Raw genomic sequence first — 24,369 nt, 5'->3', positions numbered from 1 at the left:
GTTCTAGTTTGAACAAATCAATGAACATTACATTATGTATAAATACATTTTATAAGTTTGATGTGTGTGCCAAATACAGTGCAACATTAAAAACAGCAATGGAGTGTTATGTCACAAAGTAACTTGTAACTGGAAAAGCTACAATGTTTTAAAAACAGCTGAGCTTCTGTCACACTACTAAAATGTGGTTTTTAGCTATTTATAGCTTGTTACTCCCAAAAACAGAGTTTACACAATGGCTAAATTGATAATGCACTCTTACTTCATTTAAAACTGACAATTATACTAAAATCATAACATCTTTTATTTATTTTCTTTTAATGCATATTTTTACTGGAGATTCCAGTAGAGCCACAGATGCAGATCCGAATCATCAGATCATTCTATTCCATCGGTATTACTGATATGCCTGTTTGTGGGTTTTTAATATACATGTAAATGTAGCTGAGTGTGTTGAAATGTGATTTCATGAGTGAATTTGGTCCTCCGTAGTCATGCATGCGCCCCCTCAAACAGTTTACATCTGAGAGAAAGGGAACGAGCAGACGAAGGGGGCATTTCTGAGAAAAATGACACACTTCATATGCATTTAGATAGACATACTGAAATATAACCTTTTGTATCTTCAATCCGGATCTTTCCAGCAACACTTATTAAATTATTCCCTAATTGGTCACGCAACAAAGGCAGCTGATGAAAAAGACAATTTCTTGCTTTTAATTGGCCATTTCACGTGCCGTTCGTGCTACACCTGTGCGTTTGTAATGAGAGTGGGATATTAGCGGAGGCCCTGGCAGACCCGACAGAGATCAGATCGACTGTCAGTGAAGTCGGGAATGAGCAATAGTGCTCCAACACATTACGAAACACACACACACACACACACTAACAGAATGAGAAGAGCCAAACTGCCCTCTATCAAGGTTCATTTGGCTCATAAACACTCTTATTTCAATCTTTTTTTCTCATCCTTTTAGTGAAGCCCTGTATTTTTAACCCTCCTCTTTTTACCCTTCTTTGGAGGTGCCACTAGTGGCGTTTTGCTTTAAAATAGCCCCCCATTGTCCCAAGCTAGACTGAATAGCTGGCTTCATTGTGTGCCTATGGGAAGTAGAAACTGAACAGGCCATAAACGCAGTCCTATAGCGTGGAGAGGTCGCGCAAAGGTGAACTTTTACTCCTAATGGAGGCTCCAGCTTTAGCCTGGCCCGTATGGCTCTCTGCTCCTTTTGATTGCCTTCTTAACCGTCAGCGCCAGGGCGTCCGCCTGGCTCACAGAACAGAGCATGACCATTCTTTCTCTTTTTCCTCACACTCCTACACCCCCCTCCCTCACCCCCACCACCTCTCCATCCCCCTGCCTGGTATTGTGTAGCACTTGTCCTTTGTTCCAGCTTTTGGCGCATCTGGCCTTAGATATAAGGAGGAACGAGAGAGGAAGCTTAAGATACCTTTAAAAAAAAAAAGAAAGAAAGAAAGAAAGAACAGCCATTTCCACAATTTGAAAAAAGCGAGCTGAAAAAAAGGCGAGCAAGCGAGGGAGGAAAATCCAAACGGCAGAGGTCAGCAGATAGACAACAGTGCCCCCCCCCACACCCCCCCCTTTGACCCCAGCCTGAGATGAAGGCAGTAAAAGGAATGCCTAGTCTGAGACTCCCCCTGCTCTCCAGCCCACTGCTGGTGATAAAACTCCAGACATTCTCTCATTTGATGGTGCACTGCCATGTCAGTACATTCCTCCCCGATATTTTTTTTTTCAGCCTTTAAGGTGATGGCGTAGAGTGATATTGGTGATAAATATTTGAGAAAGTTGTGTTGTGAATAAAAAAACAAGCTGTATGACATGAGAGGCCATTCCCTACAACATGATAGTACCCATGAAGAAACATGAAGAGTACCCAAAAGTCACCTTAACCGTGCTAAATTTAAATAGAACAGCCTTGAGTGTATCACAAATTGTTGAGTAGTTACATTTATTAATAATAATTATACTTTGAATAAAAATAAAATAATATTCAGAGTAATATAGTTCATTATTCAAACTGTAGGCGGTTTCTGGGTTAAAATGCGGCTCACACAATCAAAATTTAGTGTTGGAATGATCCATTTTATAATTAAGAAGCAAGAAGCTTAGCAGATGCCTATGTGAACATTTCTTTGTCCGTTAGTTCTGCTCTCTTTCTTTATTTCTCCCTTTCTCTCTTTCTCTCGCTCTCTCCCTCAACCCCAAGCTCTCCTCCCTTGCTTTTCTCAGCCTGAAAAGAGGAGTGGAGCTATTGTTTCCTTAAAAGTCTACTAATTCCCCCCTCAAAGGATGAAATGGAAGTGTCCAACTGTGGTAACAGCAGGAGGACATAAATCAAGTTGGAACCCCTGAGCTTAGTCTCCTGGAGGTGACCAAGGTCACAGGGTCACTAGAGGGGATTTAGGCACAACAAGGCCAGAGCACTCCGATGTATGGTGAAAAGAGATTGTGGGTCAGAAGCTACAGGGGCCAGATATGTTTTTGTCGCAAATGTTATGCACAATATGCAGAAATGCAGAGTAGCCTTCTCTTGTGTCAGTGAGTTAAAAAAAGAAGTCCTCATTGAACTCCCAGTTTCATTATTTTCCCTCTAGGGAGACGCAAGGAAAAAGAAAACATGGCTTGTACTTGTGTTCTTTGACAATGCAACACTTTTTCTGTTAGCAAACATTTCCTAAACACGTTAATTCCTGTGGTGCATATCAACTGTGTTACATCTGGCATCAGGGTTTGAATTTTGCTCAGTGGTTTAAAATAAAGTTGATAAAAAAGGAAAAGGAGTCTCTTGAACTGCAGATGGAGAAAAACACCACTTTCTTCAAAGTGCTTTTGTGCACTTCGCTTAGTAGGCGATATATATTAAGCCAGCGCAAGTTTGTACAAGTCATAAGCTTTGTGAACATTTCTGTGTTATGGAACAACTCTCTGACACTCCCACTGGAGTACTAGAGGATTAGAGAAAAAAATCCCCCAATTACCCCTCTGATTAGTTATCTGGGCTGATCTGGACAGCAGCAGGCATGGACATGATTTGTGTTTACAGAAAAATACAACAAAAACTCCAGTCACTTTTCCATCATATGTTGCATCTTCTTGTTTTTTACAGGTTCATTAACGCAAGAAGAAGAATAGTGCAGCCCATGATCGACCAGTCCAACCGAGCAGGCAAGTCCCCCATAGTTTCTGTATTCAAGTCCCGCAGGCGAAAGCCCCCTGCAAGCCATGCACCCGGAGGCCCACCTGCCGGTAAATACTTAGCCCAGTCTGGATGTCAACAATGATTGACCACTAAAATCCATCCAATTAACCCAAAACACTAATCATGCTGACTTGGGCGCTATATAACCCAGTGACAAAGAGAAGCGAGCAAACACATACGATGGATTAAAGTATTGAAACAGTAACTACAACTGGATCCTCCATGTCCAACTCATTATCCTGCAAAAGTTAAGTGGAGAGCAGTTTAAGTTATATTATATAGGATATTACTCAGTATTTTTTTTTTTTAACTATATATTTTATTCTGTAGTGGCTGTGTTTGCCTCCTAGTTCAGTTGTTCCTGTTAGTGAACAGTGCCCCTGGTGCATGGCTTGTTGTGGACTGCTGTAAAGTTTATTACCTGTAATAGGGTTCAGGGGGCAGGGTTGCATTAGGGACTCAGTAAAGTTCAAAGGCATTCATTGGGGTTGAGCTGTTGTTTTTGACCAAATAACCCCCAAGACACACACACACTTTATTTCAATAGTGTGAACTCACGGTAAGTACATCTCAATTAGATTGTGTGGGGGGAAAAAACAAAAAACAAACAAAAAAAACTTTTGGTTTTTCTTTTATTTTGTATCGAACAGTTTCACTGCAGTGCTGTCTAAAAATGTTTTCCGTATCTATAGGACATAGGCTTAGTTTCGCTGATCCCAGTACTTAAGCTTCATTGGGCATGTTCTGTCAAGTGTTTTATCTCTCACAAAACCCAAAGAAACTGTGCGAAACGCCTCAGTCTGCATGTGGGTTAACAGATGATGTTTCTCCTGCGACTGAAACTTAATTAAAAGCACTAATTGACCACTGTTCATTTCCCCCACATTCCCTCACCATACCCTCCTGCAGTAAGTCAAGGAGCTCCCTACAACCCAGATGGTCAACCCATGGGAGGCTTCGTGATGGACGGCCAGCAGCACATGGGAATCAGACCACCTGGTAAGACCTTGGCGTGTCGTCTTCTCCTCTGACATCTCCCACCTTCCCACAAGCCCCCCATCACTACCTCCTTCTCAGACTGACTCTGAGACTCTTGGCTAGCACAGGTGTGGTCCAATGCATTATACCCCTTTGTCCCTTCATGTTTCCTTTCTGAGACTTTTGCTTTCTAATACCCATCATCACAGAATTTGCTCTCCTCTCTGAATCTAAGCCTGTTCCACCCTGTGCAACTGGTCACTGTCGCTAACCACTCATTCCCTCCCACCTCACCAGTTAAGCTGCTGGATTTGTCCAAAGCCAGGATTCCTTCCAACCTTTAGCCTTTGAATGCATTATTTACTTGTTTGTTTACTTATATTGTCTTATTTGTACCATATGGTGTTCTTCTCTTTTCTTTTAATAAACGGGGATTGTGCTTTTGTTTCTTGACCTCCTGTCTCTGAGCTGTTGTCTGTTTATTTTCTCATCTTTCGGCATCTTCTTCGATTGTTTTCTCTCCTTCTAGGGCCTATGAGTGGGATGGGCATGAATATGGGCATGGAGGGACAGTGGCACTACATGTAACCTTCTAGTTAACCAATCGCAAAGCAATGGGGGAAGTAAGTACACAAGCAGGGTCACCAAGCATCCACAATGTTTTCAGCAATTCATTTGATTTGCTTTTACGAAATGGGAGATAAATGTCTCTTTTCCTCCAGACAACATACTGCTTTTTCCTGCTTACCAATACTAATATTTCTTGTTCTTGTGGGTGAGAAGCTTCATTCAGGAGTTTGTGTGCTTGTATGTGTGTGATCTTTGTTATTTTCTTACTTATGAACATTTTTGTCCATGTTACTAAACAGTGCATAGAGTCATATAAAAAGGGGAAATGAGTGTGGGCGAGAGAGAGAGAGAGAGAGAGAGAGAGAGAGAGAGAGAGGAGGAATAGCTGTGTGGGGAAAGAGGCGAATGAAGGGTGGGGGGATTGAGATTGGGGTTTTGGACGGAGAAAGGGAGGGGTGTGTTACCATAGCAACAGACTGATTGGCAAAATGTAAGCAGTCTGCAGCAGTGCAAGGAGAGAAAAGTGCATGTCCCCAAAGTGTCATAAATCTGTCTCCCTACAGTTGATGCATGAGTTACATTTATACACCAACCTGCGAGGCAACGCACAAAGAATCGCTCTCTCGCCCCACAGACAAATACATAGCCACACATTTGGAAATTATGTCAGTCTTGCCTGGAATGTTTTAGGTGGAGCTGCTTCTATCGACCCTGACTTGGTCCACTATTTTCTTGTCTGTCTTTCCTAATAGGATTACTAATGGCAAAGGCAGGGGAGATGAAGGAGTGCAAAATGGAGGTGTGCACAGCAGGGTACACAGCTTAGTCCAGCCTAATTGACTATATCCAAATTAAATATGCCATCACAAGCGGTGTGACAAATGGATTTGACTTATTCGGTATACAAAAATAGCGATCATTAATGCAGCCAAGCACAGAATGCCTCTGTTGTCAAAGATACTCTCTACTTCACTGTCTTTAACCGAGAGACATGGGCTGATAACACAAGCTCTGTGCTCTGAAACGTCACATCCCTGCTTTGTGTGCATATCTAAACACTGAGAGTGTTTCCCAGTGTCCAAATGGCTGCTTACAGCAGCTGCCGTAGTTCCCAGAAGACATGTGAGAAACCTGCTTTAAACAGCCTCAATTTGCTTGCCGAATTCTGTAATTGGGCCGCGTGTGGAATCTTAGATGAGATGGGTTGAGGGGAAAAAGAGAGCGAGCGAGAGGGGGAAATGAGGAAAAAAAAGGAGGCAGAGTGTGACAGAAATATGTCGCCATGGTGAAGAATGCCTGGTCTTTATGGCTTCATCACTGAAATTTCCTAGCTTGTCTAATTTAAATATTGTTACTATAGTTTCTAGGTCAATTAAATGTAAGTGATGTGTTTTATACTTCGTGACCAATTAAATTAATAGGTTATTACAAAAAACGTTATCTTATTTGATTAAGAGACCAAGGCTTCATTATATTTTATAAGCAATTTTCATTAGTTGAGGAATTCTCCTCAAGGCGAGATTAAGCAGTTATTTGCTGGGAAGTCCCAAGACCTGAAATTAAGGTGTTCCAAGCAGACACACTGCAACATTACTTAAAACCAAAGCCAATTAAACCTACTTAGCAAAGCGTTATGCTTTCTGCCCATGACGATTATAGAGCTTATAGCTCTCCGAAACAATACACCTGTCAGCGTGGATAAAGCCTGGCTACTCAAGCAGAAGAGGGCGAGCCTTTGATAAACGGGGGAATGACTGTTTTATGACCATTTCCCCCTGTACCATTCTTTGTGTTTCTTCAACAAAATTAGCCAAGGGTGGCCAAAATTTTTTCATTTTAATTTCAAGACAATAGTGAACGCAGAGAGCATTAATTATGGGCATATGGACAAAAATGTTGCCCTCCCCGTCCATACTTGAACGCAGCTGGTATGCTTTGGTGAGCTGGAAGCTCTGCTGGAGACTCCTTTGTCTGAAATTTCATTCCTCCCATTCATTAAGCAGAAGTTTGTTAACCTTTTGCAGGGTCAAGGTACCCATTTTTCTGCTCTGAACTTTTACTTTTAGGGGGGAAAGGGTCTTCGGGGATTTGGCTCCTGTATTGTCTATGTCAAACATCCCCTGTTGATTCGGTCCCATGGCACCTCTCAAAATAGACAGGCAAGGAACTCAATGTATTGATTGACTTATTAAGTGAAAAACCACATTTGCAACGTGTGCCCTTTTCACGTCCGAGCATTGCTTTCCTGATAGAGTGGATGTTTTCCTTCCTCACTAAACAACGTGTTCAAGAATTGAAATCAAATACAGCTGATGACCCCTCAAAAGCTTGGGTCAGGGCTTTAGTAGTAAATAATTGCAGGGGCAAACAGATTACCACTAGTGCAAAACACCAACCATTATATATGTCATTCTAACGCTGAAACCTAAAGACCTGTAATCAGAGCAATAACAAAAGGGCTGTTTTAACTTGAGGTTGATTTGTTGCTTTGTATTGCCGCTGTCACAGGGTTAGTAGCCTTTTTGCTCGTGGCACGTGCACGCACCCAGGTGAGGCCTCTCAAGTGACGGCCTTTGTAAATTTTCACCTTTCGTCTCTAATTTAAGCACAATGGTGCCGTTTCTCTGAGGGGCTCTCAGAGTGAGCCACAGACCTTTGCTCATTGTGTTTAAAGTGAGATAAGTGAGGGGAGAACGTAGAATAAAGGCATGGCTTATTTTACCTCATTTGTCATTGTTGTGGCTTCCTCTGGCATAAAGACTTGGCTCGTGCTTAGGACAACTGGCAGTTCATTTCCACCTATGTGCCATTAAGTATTAGACTTTACATTTGTATTATTTAAAAAAAAAAAAATGTTAAGAGACAGTAGAATTATTGACGATTGTCCTTTTATAATATAATCACTGTAATTCAGTAAGGAGCCGATTATATAGATTTTATCATAGCGTTGTTCACTGAGATTAATATAAAATTAGCAAATTAAGCCTAACAGCTACATATCGACTTTCTGGTTGACCTTATGCGAAGGACAACCTTCCAGTTGACTAGTCGGGTATGACCGTGACAGATTCCAGACCTGATGGATACGGCACTGAGTACAGATCCCTGGTGCAGGCAGCAGCAAAGTGCTGTGTTCAGGCCAGTGAGTTAGTCCCTAGAGAACCACCCTCTCCCAATACACAGATTCCTCTTCTAGTCTCTCCCCATTCATTACAGAGGACAGTCCTCTCGAAGGCTTCTCTTGCAACCACATGACTCGTATGCTTTCTGGTGCTGTGATTGCAGAGTCAAATCTTCCTTGTGAAGGAAACTATTGGCTTGACCTCCCAAACATGATATAGATAATGTTATGTCTGACTATTACAAATGCATCATCAATAATCACTGTAATCTTTTGCTTTTTCCCCCCTAGGACTACAAGGCATGCCAGGGGATTACCTGTCACACAGTGGCCCGGTGGGTATGGCTATGGGGCAACCAGGCTACAGCGCCTCCCAGATGCCCCACCACCCTGCTCAGTTGCGGCACGGCCCTCCCATGCGTTCCTACATCCCTGGACACCCCCACCACCCAGCGATGTTAATGCACGGAGGACCGCCACACCCTGCCATGCCCATGTCAGCCTCTAGCCCCCCTATGTTCAATCCAGGAGACCCTAACATGGGAGGACAATTCATGGACATCCATGCCCAGTAATTTACTAAAACGGATTCTTTAAATGACTGCGATGGACAGATGAGGAGCTGCGATTGGTTTTTCTGGGGCTTGCGAAGCACCGATTACATACTGACTTGTTACAGAGACTGAGGAGCTTGCATCTTGGCTATAAATTCGGACCAAGAAAGAAGCAGATTTCTGTATACTATGGGACACTTTAAAAGGAGGTGCCCTTTGCTTAGACACAAAAAGAAAGAAAGAGAGAGAAAGAAAGATTGAATTTATTACTATATCAGCCTCTAAAGGGGAGGGATGAGGACATACTGTATACTGTTGTAAAATTGCATTGGACTTTCATAAGAACTGGGAAAAAAGTATTGTAAATGCTATCGTATTGTTCTGCATATTATGCTGTTTCTAATAGATTTTTTTTTAAAAAGGATGTGAACTTTTTTTCTTTCCACACTATGTGTGTGCCATCTCCATAGACTTTTGGCCTCCTCCATAAATCACTTTGCGTTTAAACAAGAAAAAAATATATATGTGAATAAATCAATAATTCATTGAATACATGTTTGCCAGGCCATTTTTTTTTTTTGTCTTGTGGGAGGGCGGATTTTCCAAGACCCATCATGGCCTTAGGAAGAAACTGAGTGATATCTACCTGTCTGAGCCACATCCTCCTGCCTTTCTGGAGGTCTCCATTTTGCATTCCCAATTTGTACATCATAACTGAACTGGCCCAACATCACCATTGGAACCAATGAAAATTATTTTCACTTATCTTTACTGGATGTGTGAGAGGCTGAATGTGAAGAACAAGCAAGCGTAAATGATTTTGTGTGTGTGTGTGTGTGTGTGTGTGTGTGTGTCTGTGTATAAAGCCAACCCATCAAACTTTCAGAGTTTAAGTTATAAATGGGATTTGGGATTCATATATGCTTTTGATTAAGCAAACCTGTTTTTTGGGATATTGATTTAACGTGTTGCTATCACTTGTTTGAATTTTGAAGAGTTTATGTATACATTGTAAATGAATAAATTTTGTGTAAAAAGAGGGGAACATGAGCTATTTTCATATATTTGTGGACTCCTGGCCTGGTTTGATTTGAGATAGGACTTGATGCTCTATGCTTACCGGATATAACCTTCAGGTTTTGTATGGTTGTCATTCACAAATACTACAAATCCTTTAAATATTTGTTTTCAGCTACCAAATAAGAGTGTAATACTCTTTGTTTCCTTCAACATTAGATAACCCCCATTAGACAACTTTTACTTTTTTTTAAATACTGAAGATGTTCAAAATGGTTCTATTATTCATTAGCCAATGTTCATTTTAATTTGATTGGCAGTTTTTTTTTCCTTGTTAATTTTGATAACCACATTACATGCTTTTCCCACCCTTAGTAATGAATCCAAAATTAAACTTCCTGATCTAATTCCCCAAACTATTACACTGAAGTGTTCAAATTTGTGATATGATCAGACATAAACCTAGAGCTTATGTTGGTGCTTGAATCAAACTTTATGGGTCTATAAGCCACCTATATTTTCAGCCAGGGATCATAATTTGAGACTTTTATAGGCTAGGCCTACAGGTTTATCCCATCTAAAATCTTTGGGTCACACCTTTCATTGCAGTGTCCACAGAGAAATTAAGTTCTGAGTAACACAAATGAACAGGAAGTTATTATTTTATGAGTGGCATGTAATTACAAATTTTGTTGTAATTAATTAGAATAACACGAGTTACAAGAACACTGTAAATTATGAACATGATCTGAACTTGAGGCGCTAATGCACAAGGTGAGTCCCACTTTTTTAAGATGTTATCATCAGTCGTCAAGCAGAATGAAATTGATGACGTTTGTCATATTCAACTTTCCTACGTTTGCTAATGTGCAACAAATGTGCGGCCCGTTCGAAGGATCGAGGCTCAAACGGGGGGCTAGATGAGGTGGAGGGACGGATAAAGGAAGAATTATCCCCCGTTTAGCATTAAAATTCATTTAGATAAAATTGCCACAAACACTTAAATGGGAAGATTAGTTCCCCCTCACGCCTTATTTCACTCACTCAATGGCTCCGTCAAGAGCGCTTGAAACGGCATTATCCAGGCGGTGGCTGTTTCCAAGCTACCCGCTAAAACCGAGCGCCTAAATAATTCTAAACCAGACACAACGAGTCGACATGTATGTTTACGATGGATTCGATACGACTACGACATGGAAATGTGGTATATTCTTGTGGGAATTCTGAAAAAACTTACCCAGCTTGTAACTAAACGGGTGATGTCAGTTAAACTACACTCCCATGATAAATCAATAACTTCCCTTTCTTAAACCCGTCTCTCAGTTTTCAACCGCCATTGTATTTTTATTACCTTCTCTTTGCCGAATGTTTTGCTCTCAAGCAACACAGAACACAGGCGACGGTTTAATGACACCGTTTCAGCTCCTCAGATTAGAATTCCTCAACCATTCGCCATTCGGTGCTCTGGAGACACGGGCTGAGATAAATCCCATGTTTGACTGCCATCTTTAGGGGATCTGGAAAACTGTCCTTAAGGGGCACATATATATTTAATATCTTGAAGTTTATCCAGGTTTTTCATTATGGACTGAAGTAGTCACTTACTAAAATTATATTTAAAAATACTTTTGATAATTTTACCTATGTGAAATGAAAGAAGCTGTTTTAGTGTTTTTGTCACACTTTATATTAAGCCTACAGTACATGTTACCATATAGGCTAGCTACTACTGAGTAGCATTATGTACAACATAATGTATAATATGTAGCCTAATATTTATAAACATTATGTAGCCTATGTCATATTTAATCATTCTTTTTTGGAGCACCCATTGTTTATTGTTGTAATTAATTATTTTAATGTGTAGGATAAAATATGAAGGCTAACAAAAACAGCTAAGTGTATTAAGCGTTGCGTGTAGGTTATAGCTAGCCTATTGCCAATGCACAGCTATACCGTACATCAAAGATATGAATTTTAATAAATGTAGTAGGCTTAGTAGGCCTATCAGACATTAGGCCTACATACAGAACATTCGTTTAGAAATATCGGCTTGCTGTTAGTTCTGTTCTTCCTGCTGGGTAAGTAGCTAAGTTTCATAATGAGCGTTTCGTGACCTTTGCAAATGAACATGATTATTGATTTTCTTCATTTATCCGCAGTCAACGACATATAAAGACGACGCCTTTTCCATCTGTTGTTTAAGAAGAAAGAAGAAAGCTTTTATCTGGCTTTGACCACATACTGAACTCTGTGAGTAATGACTGAAAGAAATTTGTTCCATAAGCACAGAGGTGCCCAAACAGGACTTTCTGCCTCCCATAAAGAGCAGCATGGGCTGTGCTGTTGCATGTTTCTGTCATCTGTACTCTGTATTCAAGTAGTTTTGCTTCAGTTTGAAAACTTTCACAAAGGGTCATGTGTCTTCGCAGCACGCAGGCAGTAGCAGTGGCAGATGCAAATGCGGTCCACTCTCCATTCATTGGTCATGTTTGAGAGGGTTATGTCCACGCTCCATGAAGTGTGTGTGTGTGTGTGTGTGTGTGTGTGTGTGTGTGTGTACGTGTGTACGTGTGTCAGTGACTTCTTGTATGTTAGTGAGAAATACCGCAGAAACAAAACAAGCACATTTACATTGTCCCACACTGTATCAATTATTTTACTTGCAAATGTAATATAAATGAAGGCTTAAATAAAAATAACAACAATAATAAAAAATGTAGCATATATATATATATATATATATATATATATATATATATATATATATATATATATATATATATATATATATATATATATATATACAGTATTGCAAACACTTAAAATGCAATGGTAGATCAACGCAACATTTCACGCTAGTTCAAGTGAAGTAGCCTATTTATCATAAATTATATATCTTTTTAACTAACCGAATCAAATGATGTCTTTTAGTTTCTTGTTTAGATTTTGAAGGTCTCACAGACGACAAATTTAAAATACACATTTCGGCAATCACACCAGGCCAACCCAAAACAAATAAACAACAGCCTAAATAAATGATCAGTCAGGTCGATTTATATAAAATTGCAAGACCAATAAATAGACAGAATTGTGAGAAACCGATGCCTGATGTGTCTGTATGAAATTGCAATTTTGTTTGACTAACGTCTCCAGCGTGTTACCACACATCGAATAATGTTATGTGGCAGCTGGTGGACTACCAGAGAGAAGTCTGCAGAGAAGAGATGGACTGTCCAAAACTGCAGGGCCATTTTGGATGTCATCTGTTTCCTTGGTGACTTCGCCCACCCCTGAAAGCCCCTGGGCTCCAGGATTGTTGGAGAGAAACGCGCTATTTTCTGCACTATCATCTATCACTGTCACCACGTAATGATTCCCCTCGCAGCTCCTTATTGATGTTTGTAATTGCATTATCTCATAAGGGGGTGATCAATGAAAGCGGGCTGCATTCGGGGGTCAGAGGATGCAGGATTGCTTTCTTGTCCGTTCAATTCAATAAGCGCTTATTATACAGCGTCGTACTCCACAATTAAAGAAAATATATATTTGTTACACAGAATAGAGAATAGCAGTGTTTTGTGTAACCTCGTGAAAGCGAGCGCTAGCCTATAAAAATGATGAACAACAATTAAGTGAACACATTCGACAAAATTTCTACATTTTACGTGCGTAAAGAGACATTTTGCTTGCAAAATAGCATAAAATTAAATTATTAAATGGTTTTAGACTCTTTATGAGGACTGAACGCACGAATAGCCTTTTGTTTGTGCCAGAACGGACCTGAAGAATATATTTAAAAACACCAAGTGACTTCACCCCCTTCAAATTGCACTTGATGGCTTTAAGAAGTTGAGTCCAAAATGAGGCACGCAAATTAAGCAATAATATAGTGTTTCAGCTTCCAGAGGGAGGGTTGGTAAGCCTACGAAGCAAACAAATGCGTCCATTGCCATGTATGACGGACGATAGTAGGCTATAGCATTCCCACTGATGTAGCTACACATGAAGACAAGTGAGAATGATTTATCATGAAAACTGCACCAGAAATAAAAATAAACATATAATTATTGTGTGTGTGTGTGTGTGTGTGTGTGTGTGTGTGTGTGTGTGTCTGTGTGTGTGTGTGGTTTCTCTTTATATTTTACGCTAATGGCAGCCAATTTTGAATTGTTTTGAATGGCGACAACGCCATTGGAAATTTCAATATATTTACTTATTTACTGATGCATAACTTAAGCTCTTAGCTCTGCTATATGGCACAGAAGAGCTGATAACAATATAGATATCAGATAGTCGGCGTGTAGATTCCTGCAAATACTATGAAGTTGTTCCAGAAATTATTATTATTATTATTAATAATAATTATTATTTCGTGTAAATTGTGGTAGGTTACTTATCTGACTGTTTAGAAGACAAAAGTAGGCTAGTAGTTTATAGGTGAAGTAGAAGGAGCGCTGCTATGTTACAATCGGGGCATCGTGCAACAGAACCGTGTATATCTCTGAAGCTCTCTCTCACTTTCTCTCTCGATCACTATCAAGGTCACCACGGCTGCAGCTTACGAAGGACAAGAGCCGGCAAAGCAGCCTCGGATGTCAGTGAAAGGTGCGCCAGCCCGGCTCCCATCTTCACCTGGTGAGATCCGATCCAATAATAGCCGTTGTGTGTTAGGCTTTAATGAGAGCTCACCGACCCCCACCTGCCCAAAAGTCTCGATGAATGCCAAAACGCACTCAGCAGCATCATCTCTCCGCTCTCTTTTATGTTATGAGGTATTATGTTTCGCTTACAATAACCACTTATGTTCTCTCGTCGCTTTGATCCCGGTGAGACAGTGAAGTACGATGCATCTGCTGTTAGGGGCGAAAGATAAACGCAACACACATTCAAAGAGAAAACTATCAAGTTATGAGAACTTCTGCATGATTGCGGCACTGAAGTAATATAGTATTTTATAAATAGAAAGCTTTTTTTCGATAACATTTCAACAAGACATAGGCTGTACATACAAGAATAATTATAGGCTATTATTGATTCAGCTATAGCAACTCACATATAGTACGGAAAATAACTTATTAATTATATTAACGAATGCATTCCATTTATTTTGTAATTATTATTATTATTATTATTATTTTATTTTATCTCTTACACCGCTTTCGTCGCAATATTGCTAATTTTCCTAAAGCAATTAATCACAATGAAAATATTCCGTATTTAAAAGGCATCAGGAGTGTCTTAATGCAAATCAATAAATCTGTGAAATGAGTAATCCTCTAATGAAGACTAATGAACTCGTATTATTAATTTCATTTTAATTTTAAATACCTCTTGAGAGAAACTTTGATACAGTATAAAATCCCTGTGTGTCACGTGACTGAAACCGAAGGTGAAAAGGTCACGACTACTTTAGGTAAATATGTGAGCTGCAAGTTGAGACAAGGCAGAGAGTCACAAATTCCACTCGCATAGCAGAAGAGTGATAAACCTCTGACCCGAGGCCAGTGGCCTCCTCATTTATTTATTTTCGGAGGCTGTAATTCGGTCTATGGGAACGTTTCGTTTTGATGTGCCAGTTTTGCTGCAAGAATCTGATGGACAACGAGCCAAGAATGACCAAAACCGATATATCAAAAAGAACCATTCAATAGTACATTGCTGAATTACAGTAGTCTATTATAATAGCCTTCTTTTCAGTTTGAATAGGCTACCACTACCACACATTATGGTGAAACTCGAGAAGTAATCAGTGGATTGACATATCGGTGAATCAAAGATTTAATTAAAAATATCTGAAAATAGCCTAATTAATATTATTACATTGCTACACGTTCATTAATTATAACAGCTTTCATTAACGACGTTAAAAATAGCCTATACTGAATGCACTTCTACATAATCATTATTTTCAGAAATACTTAAAAAAAAATAAGGTAAAAAAAAAAAAAGAAATAAAAGCAGTTGGCTATGTAGTCTAATGTTTTTTTGGTTTTTTTTTGAGTCATTAGAGGTTTACTTGGGATAAGTCTTGTTGACCTTAACAAAACTTTTTATTACTGATTTTTTTTTCAAAGTCAAAATATCTGATATAAAAAATAAACAAATAAAAATCTATACATAAAACAATAAAAATAATCTGACCTTTTTTATAAAATGACTTCTTGCATGTTGGTCAAGAAAAAAAATATTAAGCAGGGAAGCTTTTATATATATATATATATATATATATATATATATATATATATATATATATATATATATACTTTTTGCAAACCCTAAAATTGTCCCACCAGGCATTTAGTTCGTCTTGACGCGTTGGTCTGCTTTTCTTTGTGCTCTGAGCTGATTCTCTAGTAGCTAATGCTGTAAATGAAACAGTTGTTTATTCACACATCAAGCTCCGTTTTAAGACAACCATTTCCTAATGATGAATTAAATCCGGTAGCGATTTCCAAGTAACACCCAGAGTGTATCTGAGCCTTACAGCGCGCATAATTATCAGCCACACATCCGTGGCGGGTTAAAAATGTCAGCAAGAAGCTCTCTCACCTTGTCAGTTTTTCGAAGTTGCGTGTTTTCACTTTCCCACCCTTAAGTCGTAGTGCGTGAATCAGACACCAATACTCTGTTATTGTTGCAGTGAAGAAGCGCGCGCAGATCCACAGGATGGTATCAGAAATGTATTCGCAATGTTCATTAAGTAAATCTAATTATAAGTTTTGGTGTGCAGCTGTTTTTTTTTATTTATTTTTTTTACTTTTAATCAACGGGAATCATTTTCACACTTTATCACGAATGCATCACTTGTAAACACCGTGCAAGTGCGGAGAAACTATTATTTAGATAGAATGCAAATTCCTCAAGGGTGAAACAGACATGAACGTTATTTCTTTGTGCAGCTTCACGTCATTAACATGCAATAAAGGCTGTTTCAAGTTATTAGCCTATATCGTTATAGCAGACTTTTTAGCGTGATTGACAGTGCTTATTATAAAAGATTTTGTCACTGCAGAGGCATCAAAACAGATTATCCTGCTGGCTCATTCATGCATCCATTTGAAAATCTTTATATTTATCCATTTATTCATCTGTTGTTGTTTTTTCAGTCATCCCTCACTGTAAGCTTATTGTTAAAGTACGAGTATTTTGCTTTTTTAATGCTTTGCAATGTCTGACTGTGAATCGGGCGTTAGACCATGTGACAGGCCGCAAGTTTATACCAGTAGGACTGTTTATTTTACACAAGCATTTTAAGGCGCACCCATTCAGGCAACGCAGGGATGGGCACTCAGCTGGATTACCAACTTAGCTGCCATGGTGTCATGATGCCAAAATATTAGAACAACAATTTTCGGATACCCAAATCAAAAATATGCACAGTTTGGAGCACTTCAAATAACCTGCTTACATGTCTTTGTATTATATGGAGAAAGGGACCCAGTTACAGTAATAGAAGCTTTCAGAGGTCTTAATCCTGAACCCAAAGCCACGCTTTCTGCTGTGTAGTTTATGGTCCATAGACAGTTTATAAAGAGCAATGTAGTCTATCAGACTGGCTGACTGCCTCTGCACAAGAGATTCAGTTAGAAAGAGTGTACTCACTCTTCTGTGGAGGTTTTCAGGTAACAGTGGGGAGCCCGTCAGCTACTTACCCTAAACCAAACATTAAAGGAAGTGGAAAAGCCACTTCTACCTCTTTAAACTGAAAAGCAGAGAAGAACATGAAAAATGGATGACATGACTCGCTATATATTGTTGTTCTGCTCCGGTGGTGTTGTATTTGTCCTGTACTTGACAGAATTCAATTGTACCATTGTTTGACAGAATGAATGGTGCTCATTTCTAAAACTAATTAATTAAATTATTTAATATTTTAATTGTGATTTTTTGATAACACTTTATTTTACAGTGTCCTTGTTACATTTTATATTATATTTTTTAAAGGCAAAACTATACCTTTGTAACAACTTATGCTGTAAAAAGATTGGGGTTACACTTTTTAAGGTGTCTTTGTTACACTGTAATTATACATTTAAGTACTGAATAATATTAATTATCTACACGTACTTACGATAGGGTTAGGGTTTGGTTTAGGGTTAGTTGCATGCAATTACACATAATTTATAAATATTACTGGAGAAACTTTATGTAACATGTGACAATGACACTGTAAAATAAAGTGTTACCAAGATTGGTTAGACTTTATTTAGTATTCAGTGTCTTTGTTATATATGTTGCATGAAGTTACTATAGTATTAACTAAAAATTATGCATAATTACATGAAACTAACCCTAAACCAAACCCCAATCCTAACCCTACATGTAGTTAATATTACTACACAGTACTTAAATGCATAATTACACTGTAACATGGACACCTTAAAATAAAAGGGTTACTGTCCTTTTTACAGTGTAATTATACATTTAAGTTCTGAGTAATATTTACAACGTACTTACTATAGGGTTAAGAGTTACACTATTTTAAGGTGTCTGCGTTACACTGTAATTATACATTTAAGTACTGTGTAAAATTAAGTTATTACATGTACTTACTATAGGGTTAGGATTAGGGTTTTGTTTAGGGTTAGTTACATGTATTTACACATAATGTATACTATAGTAACTACATGTAACAATGACACTAAAATTAAGAAGATCGGTTATACTTTATTTGGTAACACTTTATTTTACAGTGTCCTTGTTACACGTTACATGTAGTTACTATAGTATGAACTAAAATGATGCATAATTACATGCAACTAACTCTAAACCAAACCCCAATCCTAACCCTAACCCTATTGTAAGTACATATAGATAATATTACTATACAATACTTAAATGTATAATTACACTGTAACGTGGACACCTTAAAATAAAAGGGTTACACTTTATTTTAAGGTGTCATTGTTACAGTGTAACTATACATTTAAGTAATGAGTAATATTAATTAACAACATGTACTTACTATAGGGTTAGGATTAAGTTTGGGTTAGTTGCATGTATTTATGCATAATTTTTAGTTATTACTATAGTAACTACATGTAACATGTGTAACAAGGACACTGTTAAATAAAGTGTTAACAAATTAACAAAGTATAACTAACATAAGTTGTTACAAAGCTACAGTTTTGCCTTTAAAAAAACAAAAAAAAAAGTAAATGCCTGCAATTCTCGGTTTTACGCAATATTATTTCCCACTCCACAGTAATTTAACATCTATACCTGTGGCAATATGTTGAAAGAGCAATGAAGGATTAACTGAAGTGTGAGTAAGACACAAATTCATTGATGCGTGAGAAACAGAACGCCCAAATATTTGAGCAGATTCAAAGACGTGCCACCTCCATTCCTGCATCGTTTTATGTATAAGATAAATCCCTCTCCACTTAGATGTAGAGGAAACAAATCCATCTGATAAGGGACCCCTTGCCCCGACCCCTCACACTTTACTTTGGACGAGGCTACACATTTAGCATAAAAGCTTTTAGTGCACCGTGCCACAGTTGAGGCAGGCTATTGTTAGGCTTTGTGATGGATTATCCTGAGATCCAACTAAGAATGTTAGTGTTACACGCTATAACATTTTTGAATTATTAGGGTCTGTATAAGCAGGGTCATCGGCACTAAATGGGATGTCAATGGGTAAAACACAACACGAAGATAAATAATAAGCACTTTAAATGAGTAACCTGAGTTGCACCTCTGCAGATCCGGGATAAAAGCATTATTTGAACTGAAGGGTGTTGGCTAAAGGGTTAAGAGGACAGGCAAACCGCTCTAATGCCGCCAGGTGTTTTGACTCGATTTTACATTAAAAACAACATCCATCAGCCTGAGTCGTGTTTTATTTTCGTTTACATCTTTGTTCTAGATTTATGCGGTGCTCTGATGTTGTATTAAAAATGACTTTCTCTTTCCTGACTATGCGATATCATTCATCTTCATCGGTTTCACCTGCGTTTCAGTGAGTTATTCTAATTTCCTATACATGGAAAAGGATACCAATATTTTTACGGTTTTAGCGTAGACCGCATTTGATGTCATGAGCGTTTTAGGCCAGTGCTCTTAGTCGTTGTGGTGTAGGTTTTCTTTTCCATTGCACAATACACATGGTTATGCATGGAAAATACAGGTTTAGAAGCCTATTTTAAGAAATGTGACTAGATGAATGCCACATTTTAGCCTTAGGCAAAAGTATTTCAAATATTTCGAAAAGAAAATGATGGTACAAAATTCTCAAAGTTCTCTTGTTGTGGTGGTGTAGTCCATGCTCGCTCTTGGGACAACAGACCTTGATTTTTCACTTACAGCAGCAGTTCAGTTTACCGATGAATTGTAGCTGGGTGCTAAACTGCGTCCGGGCCGCAGTCAATGTTTATGTCTACCAATTAACTGCAGTGTGCTTATGTTATATGGTATTATGGACACAGCAACCTTAAAACATGCCAGGCGTATTCAGAGGGGCAGATTTATGGCATGCTGAATTTCAGGAGCACGCTGGAGATGTATGTGTGAGAGGGTGTTTGTTTTTTTCGGTGAAGAAAACCTCTATTGTTTATTCTACATGTGCCTACAGATGATGCTTATACATCTTATACAGTTTGTAGGCTTTTATATTCTCATGAATGCATCTATCCGTCCCTCGCTCACGTCAAGAGTCTTATTTTTTGATTTCAGATAAAATCAATGTTTATGATTAAATGCTTTAGAGTGAAATTGAGGCATGTTGAAAATCTCACTTAAATTATGTTCATGATGCATTTACAATTAGCAGACATTATTTTATAAAAATGAATAATGGAATTATTAAAAGACTGTTTTGTGAAATATGGAAATATAAAAGATTGGTAATTAATATATCAGGAGCACAGACCATGAGAGATTAAATGAAAGATCATTAAAGAAACAACCAATGAGAATCTGCTTGATAAATGCAAGATATACAGTGAATCATTTGCATGTGTTCTTTCTTAAAAATCACTCATTTGAAATGATGTTTACAGATTTAAAAAAAATAAATAAATAAATAAATAAAACATGAATATTTGAAGCTTTCTAATAGTTTCTGCTAACTCTCGCTATAGAGCTAAAACAGCACTGTTTACTTGCAAGGTCACAGCATGAGAATAGAAGTATACTGATTTTTATATCAAAAGATCATTATTCCTTTCCATAGCAATATTAGAATACTTCACATAAACAAAGACTCAGAGAACCATTTTAAATGGACCACTCCCATTCAAGTTATATATATTACCACTTTTAATATAGTAGTAAATATATATAATTTGGAAACACTTTAGGATGGGGAGCGCATATTCACTATTAACTACGACTTTTGCCTCAATAAACTCTTCATTTACTGCTTATTAATAGTTAGTTAGGTAGTTTTTGTAGCATTTAAGTTTAAGGTATGGGGTTGAAAAAAGGGATGTTGAATATGGCCATGCAGAATATTGAGGCATTAATATGTGCTTTAAAAGTACTAATAAACAGCTAGTTAAAAGTGAGAATTGTTCCCCATACTAAAGTGTTACCTATACTTTTATAATTATTTACATCACCTCACAGCACACTTTTTTGAGAGTGAGAGTTTTACATAATTACATAAAGGTTATTTAAGATTACTATAGGCTATTTATAAATATATATATTTTTTAAAGAAATAAAAATAACACAATGACAGTATAAGACTTCAAAATTGACAGCATGTCACTTTATTACAAAATACACACAAAAAAAACAGAGACCACCCTTTTCAAACGAACAAATAAATAATAAAATATTTTAATATTTTACATTTACCAGTTCACAATGGCAAAACATGCAGTTTGAGGACAGAGGATGAAAATATTGAAATGAATCATTTACTCACCTTCATACCTTTCAAGCTTTATAAAGGACACAAAAACACTGTAAAAAGAGTAAACATGGTTCATATGATAAGTACATTTGATATTGGGTCAACTGACCAAATTGTATGTAATTATTCCTTAAAAACCTTCCGCTCCAGTGTGCTGTTCAGTGACAGAATCACTTGTACTGTGTTCTTTCTTCCTTTTTGAAGTTTGAAAGCTCTAGTGACTATTCATTGTATTTATTTGGAAAAGAGCAACAGCAAAATTCTTCAAAGTTTCTGCTTTTGTGTTCCCTGGAAGAAAATCGGTCGTACTGGAACATATTGGAACAATATGAGGATGAGTAAATGATGACAGGTTTTCATTATCGGGTGAAGTAGTTGTTTCCATCCCGCTTTTTATACAGGGATCAAGTTTTTGATTTGGTCAGATGAGCTTTTTTATTCATCGAGCTGCATGTGAGCAAAAAGCAAACAGACATTTAATCCTGACAGAGAGAACAACTCGACATCAATTTGTCCCTAGAGGGGACAGACAGAGAGTACTCAGGTCCTCTACACACACACACACACACACACACAGCCCCAGTGATAAATCCATAACCAAGTGCTATGTTATAAACGTAATGCTAACCATGGTTAAAATCAAGAGATATCTATATTTATTGTAACTTCCAGCCCCTTTTCCTTTCCTAGAGCTCTCTACACATGGAATCCCCATCGTGCAGGAACTTTAGTGATTGAGAGGTTTTTTGGACTTTCGGAACCCCAAGGGAGAGGTCAGTGGGCCAGAACACACTAGTGCGGACAGAGGGAGTTGCCCGTCCCTTAATCCCAGACTCTCTACATGGCCGTCCCTCAGAAGGAGAGGCCCAGGCCAAGGGGAGCATGGGGGAGTGTCTGGTAGAGGCCCAGTCAAACATCCCCCCCTCTTTTCCTCTTCTCCATAAGGTAAAAAAGCAGCCGAAAACCAAGGGGTGACTCAGAGGACACAGTGTCTTGTAAAACACATGCACTTAATATTAGAGCCATAAAACTTGTTAAATTAAAAGCTATTTTGGAAAATAGAAAGGGAAATATTTATGTGTCTGGCCCATGATAGAAGCCATTTTATCCCAGGGCCAAGGGTCTGCCAGGGCACAGGTAACTACTGTCAACAAGTGAGAAACCCTGCGGTACGAATTCTCAAGTGCGATGTGGTCCTTTTAACAGGCCTGCGCAATTCATTTGACTCTGAAAAAAGAAAAAAAAAAGAAAAGAAAGAAAGACATGACATATATTAAGACGAGGTGAAATTAAGAATTAAGAATGAGGTGAAAATCCCCCTGGGCCGTTGTGTATGGTTCAGGCCTTAGAATAGGGTGAGAGACAAAACAAAAAGAGCTCTCAGTGATTGAAAAGCTGCAAAAAGCAATTATGATGTGAAAATATACAGACCTCTGGTTGTAGCCTCAGCAAACGCCATAAATCGTGCCGTGTGCTGTGTTTACACTGCGTTGACCTCGCAGTGCCCGAACGGATTGATCGCTTTCTATCTGCGCCATGGAGGACGCATGACCTATATAAACACAAAACTGTTAAAAAAAAAAAAAAAGAGATATCAATTTTTAATTTTTCTAAAATTATCATCTTTATTTTTTAGTCACTTACAATGAAATTACAATTTAATTTTCCTAATGATTTTTATTACATAGAAAAGATTATTTCATATAATTTACTTTCGCTCATATTATTTTTCATATGAACAGTGCAACTTTTGAATGTGCCCTTAAATCTTTTGATGCTGCAAAATGCATTGGATGGTTTGACTTCCAAGGATTTTTCAATCTTTAATGTAAACCAGCAAGTACGTGAAGGAACTCCATAGAGTTCGGAAGATTTATGGACCATTTGATCTTAGAATGGAAAGGTGCTTTAAGGCCCACAAAGGTTTTGGTACGTGTGTGTGTGTGTGTACATGCCCTTACTAAAACGACAGTGAAAAGCCATTATTATTAAAAATAATAAAAACACAGACGCGCTCACACGCCGAAAGACACATGCGCAGACATGCATTTACCCAAACACATAACCAAAATGCACTAAAAATTTACAGCTTTAACATTCCTACAGGGTCAAGCAATTTATCAAATCCTCCACATTCTGGTTTCAATTACACAGCCTATTGTGAAAAGCGGCTATTTTAGCAGGTTCATTTGACTCAGTAGGGGACGCGAAAGCTCTCCGTTAATGCGCCTTCTCCGAAGGCTGCTAGTTTGGGCCTTGCTGAGGAGCTGAGCCGGAGTTTTGCGAGAATAATGGACAGTGGCCTCCCTCTCTCTATCGGCTCTTAACAGAAAGGGCTATGACTGTGGTAGAGAGGTGATAAATCCACGTTTTATTACTGAAGAATTCCACTCTCTCCACAGGCCTGACAGCTCCCCACGTTCTCAGACCCTTTTGGACAATTTCGACACCGTGTCCATCTGGTTCTGATTAAGTCCCAACTGGCCTGCATCGCATCCAGAGACGAGATGGTGAGAGAGAAGAGAGAAAGGCGGCAAGGTGAGAACGAGGAAGAAATGGCAAGAGCCAAAATCAAAAGTGAGATAGACGGAGAGCGCCTGAAAGCCAATGCCAACAGCAGAAAGAGCCGTAACTGATGCCCAACATGGGCGTCATTACTGCAACACAGTATTGTTACATCAATGGCCCAGCCATAGCCAAAAGACATTATTTGGAGTGAGTATCCAGCTTGTAGCTGGTGTTTATTAGCCTCTCTTCTGGCACCTGCTCCCACACAAAGCATGGCAGCGGTCTTGCGCCCTCATTCTGCCTCTCTCTATCAAAAGGAATGGTTCACCCGAAATTGACAAATGTCCTAATTTACTCACCTTCATATACCATCTTCTGTGTGGTTTCTTTTTTCTGTGGAACACATAACGTTTACTTCACTATTTACTAGGGATGCAACAAGTATCGGTATCGGGTCCGATACTGTGCTCGTGTATACTCTTACTCGTAGTCATCGAAATAACAACCGATACCGCGTAGAGTACGGTACAG

At 38.5% G+C, this 24,369-nt stretch overlaps 1 protein-coding gene and 2 long non-coding RNA genes across 11 annotated transcripts in view; 2 read left to right on the top strand and 1 right to left on the bottom strand.

The window, feature by feature from the left end:
• Window positions 1-9,489, top strand: part of meis1b (Meis homeobox 1 b) — a 139,524-nt gene extending 130,035 nt beyond the window's left edge. For 6 of the 9 annotated variants that reach the window (XM_048205498.1, XM_048205502.1, XM_048205501.1 and 3 more), the window contains 3 exons: window positions 3,132-3,190; window positions 4,134-4,223; window positions 8,185-9,489. In XM_048205498.1, the coding sequence (XP_048061455.1) occupies window positions 3,132-3,190; window positions 4,134-4,223; window positions 8,185-8,468 (433 nt within the window). In that variant the 3' untranslated portion in view covers window positions 8,469-9,489. Of the gene's footprint in view, window positions 1-3,131; window positions 3,191-4,133; window positions 4,331-4,731; window positions 4,826-8,184 lie in introns of those variants that run through there. The other 3 variants (XM_048205504.1, XM_048205505.1, XR_007186836.1) reach the window with 2 other exon arrangements.
• Window positions 9,490-10,591: 1,102 nt separating this feature from the next.
• Window positions 10,592-22,148, top strand: LOC125277181. The gene is made up of 3 exons (XR_007186839.1): window positions 10,592-11,717; window positions 14,009-14,102; window positions 22,021-22,148. It is a non-coding gene; the product is annotated as an uncharacterized LOC125277181 (long non-coding RNA).
• Window positions 21,239-24,369, bottom strand: part of LOC125277180 — a 19,581-nt gene continuing 16,450 nt past the window's right edge. The window contains exons 2-3 of the long non-coding RNA XR_007186838.1: window positions 22,762-22,898; window positions 21,239-22,557 (exon numbers count right to left, since the gene is read on the bottom strand). This is a non-coding gene — a long non-coding RNA (uncharacterized LOC125277180). The remainder of the gene's footprint in view (window positions 22,558-22,761; window positions 22,899-24,369) is intronic.

This window comes from Megalobrama amblycephala, linkage group LG10 (genome assembly GCF_018812025.1).
Source record: "Megalobrama amblycephala isolate DHTTF-2021 linkage group LG10, ASM1881202v1, whole genome shotgun sequence".
Classification (NCBI taxonomy): domain Eukaryota; kingdom Metazoa; phylum Chordata; class Actinopteri; order Cypriniformes; family Xenocyprididae; genus Megalobrama; species Megalobrama amblycephala.
Note: the sequence above shows the minus strand (reverse complement) of the source record. Positions and strands in the feature narration are given on the sequence as shown.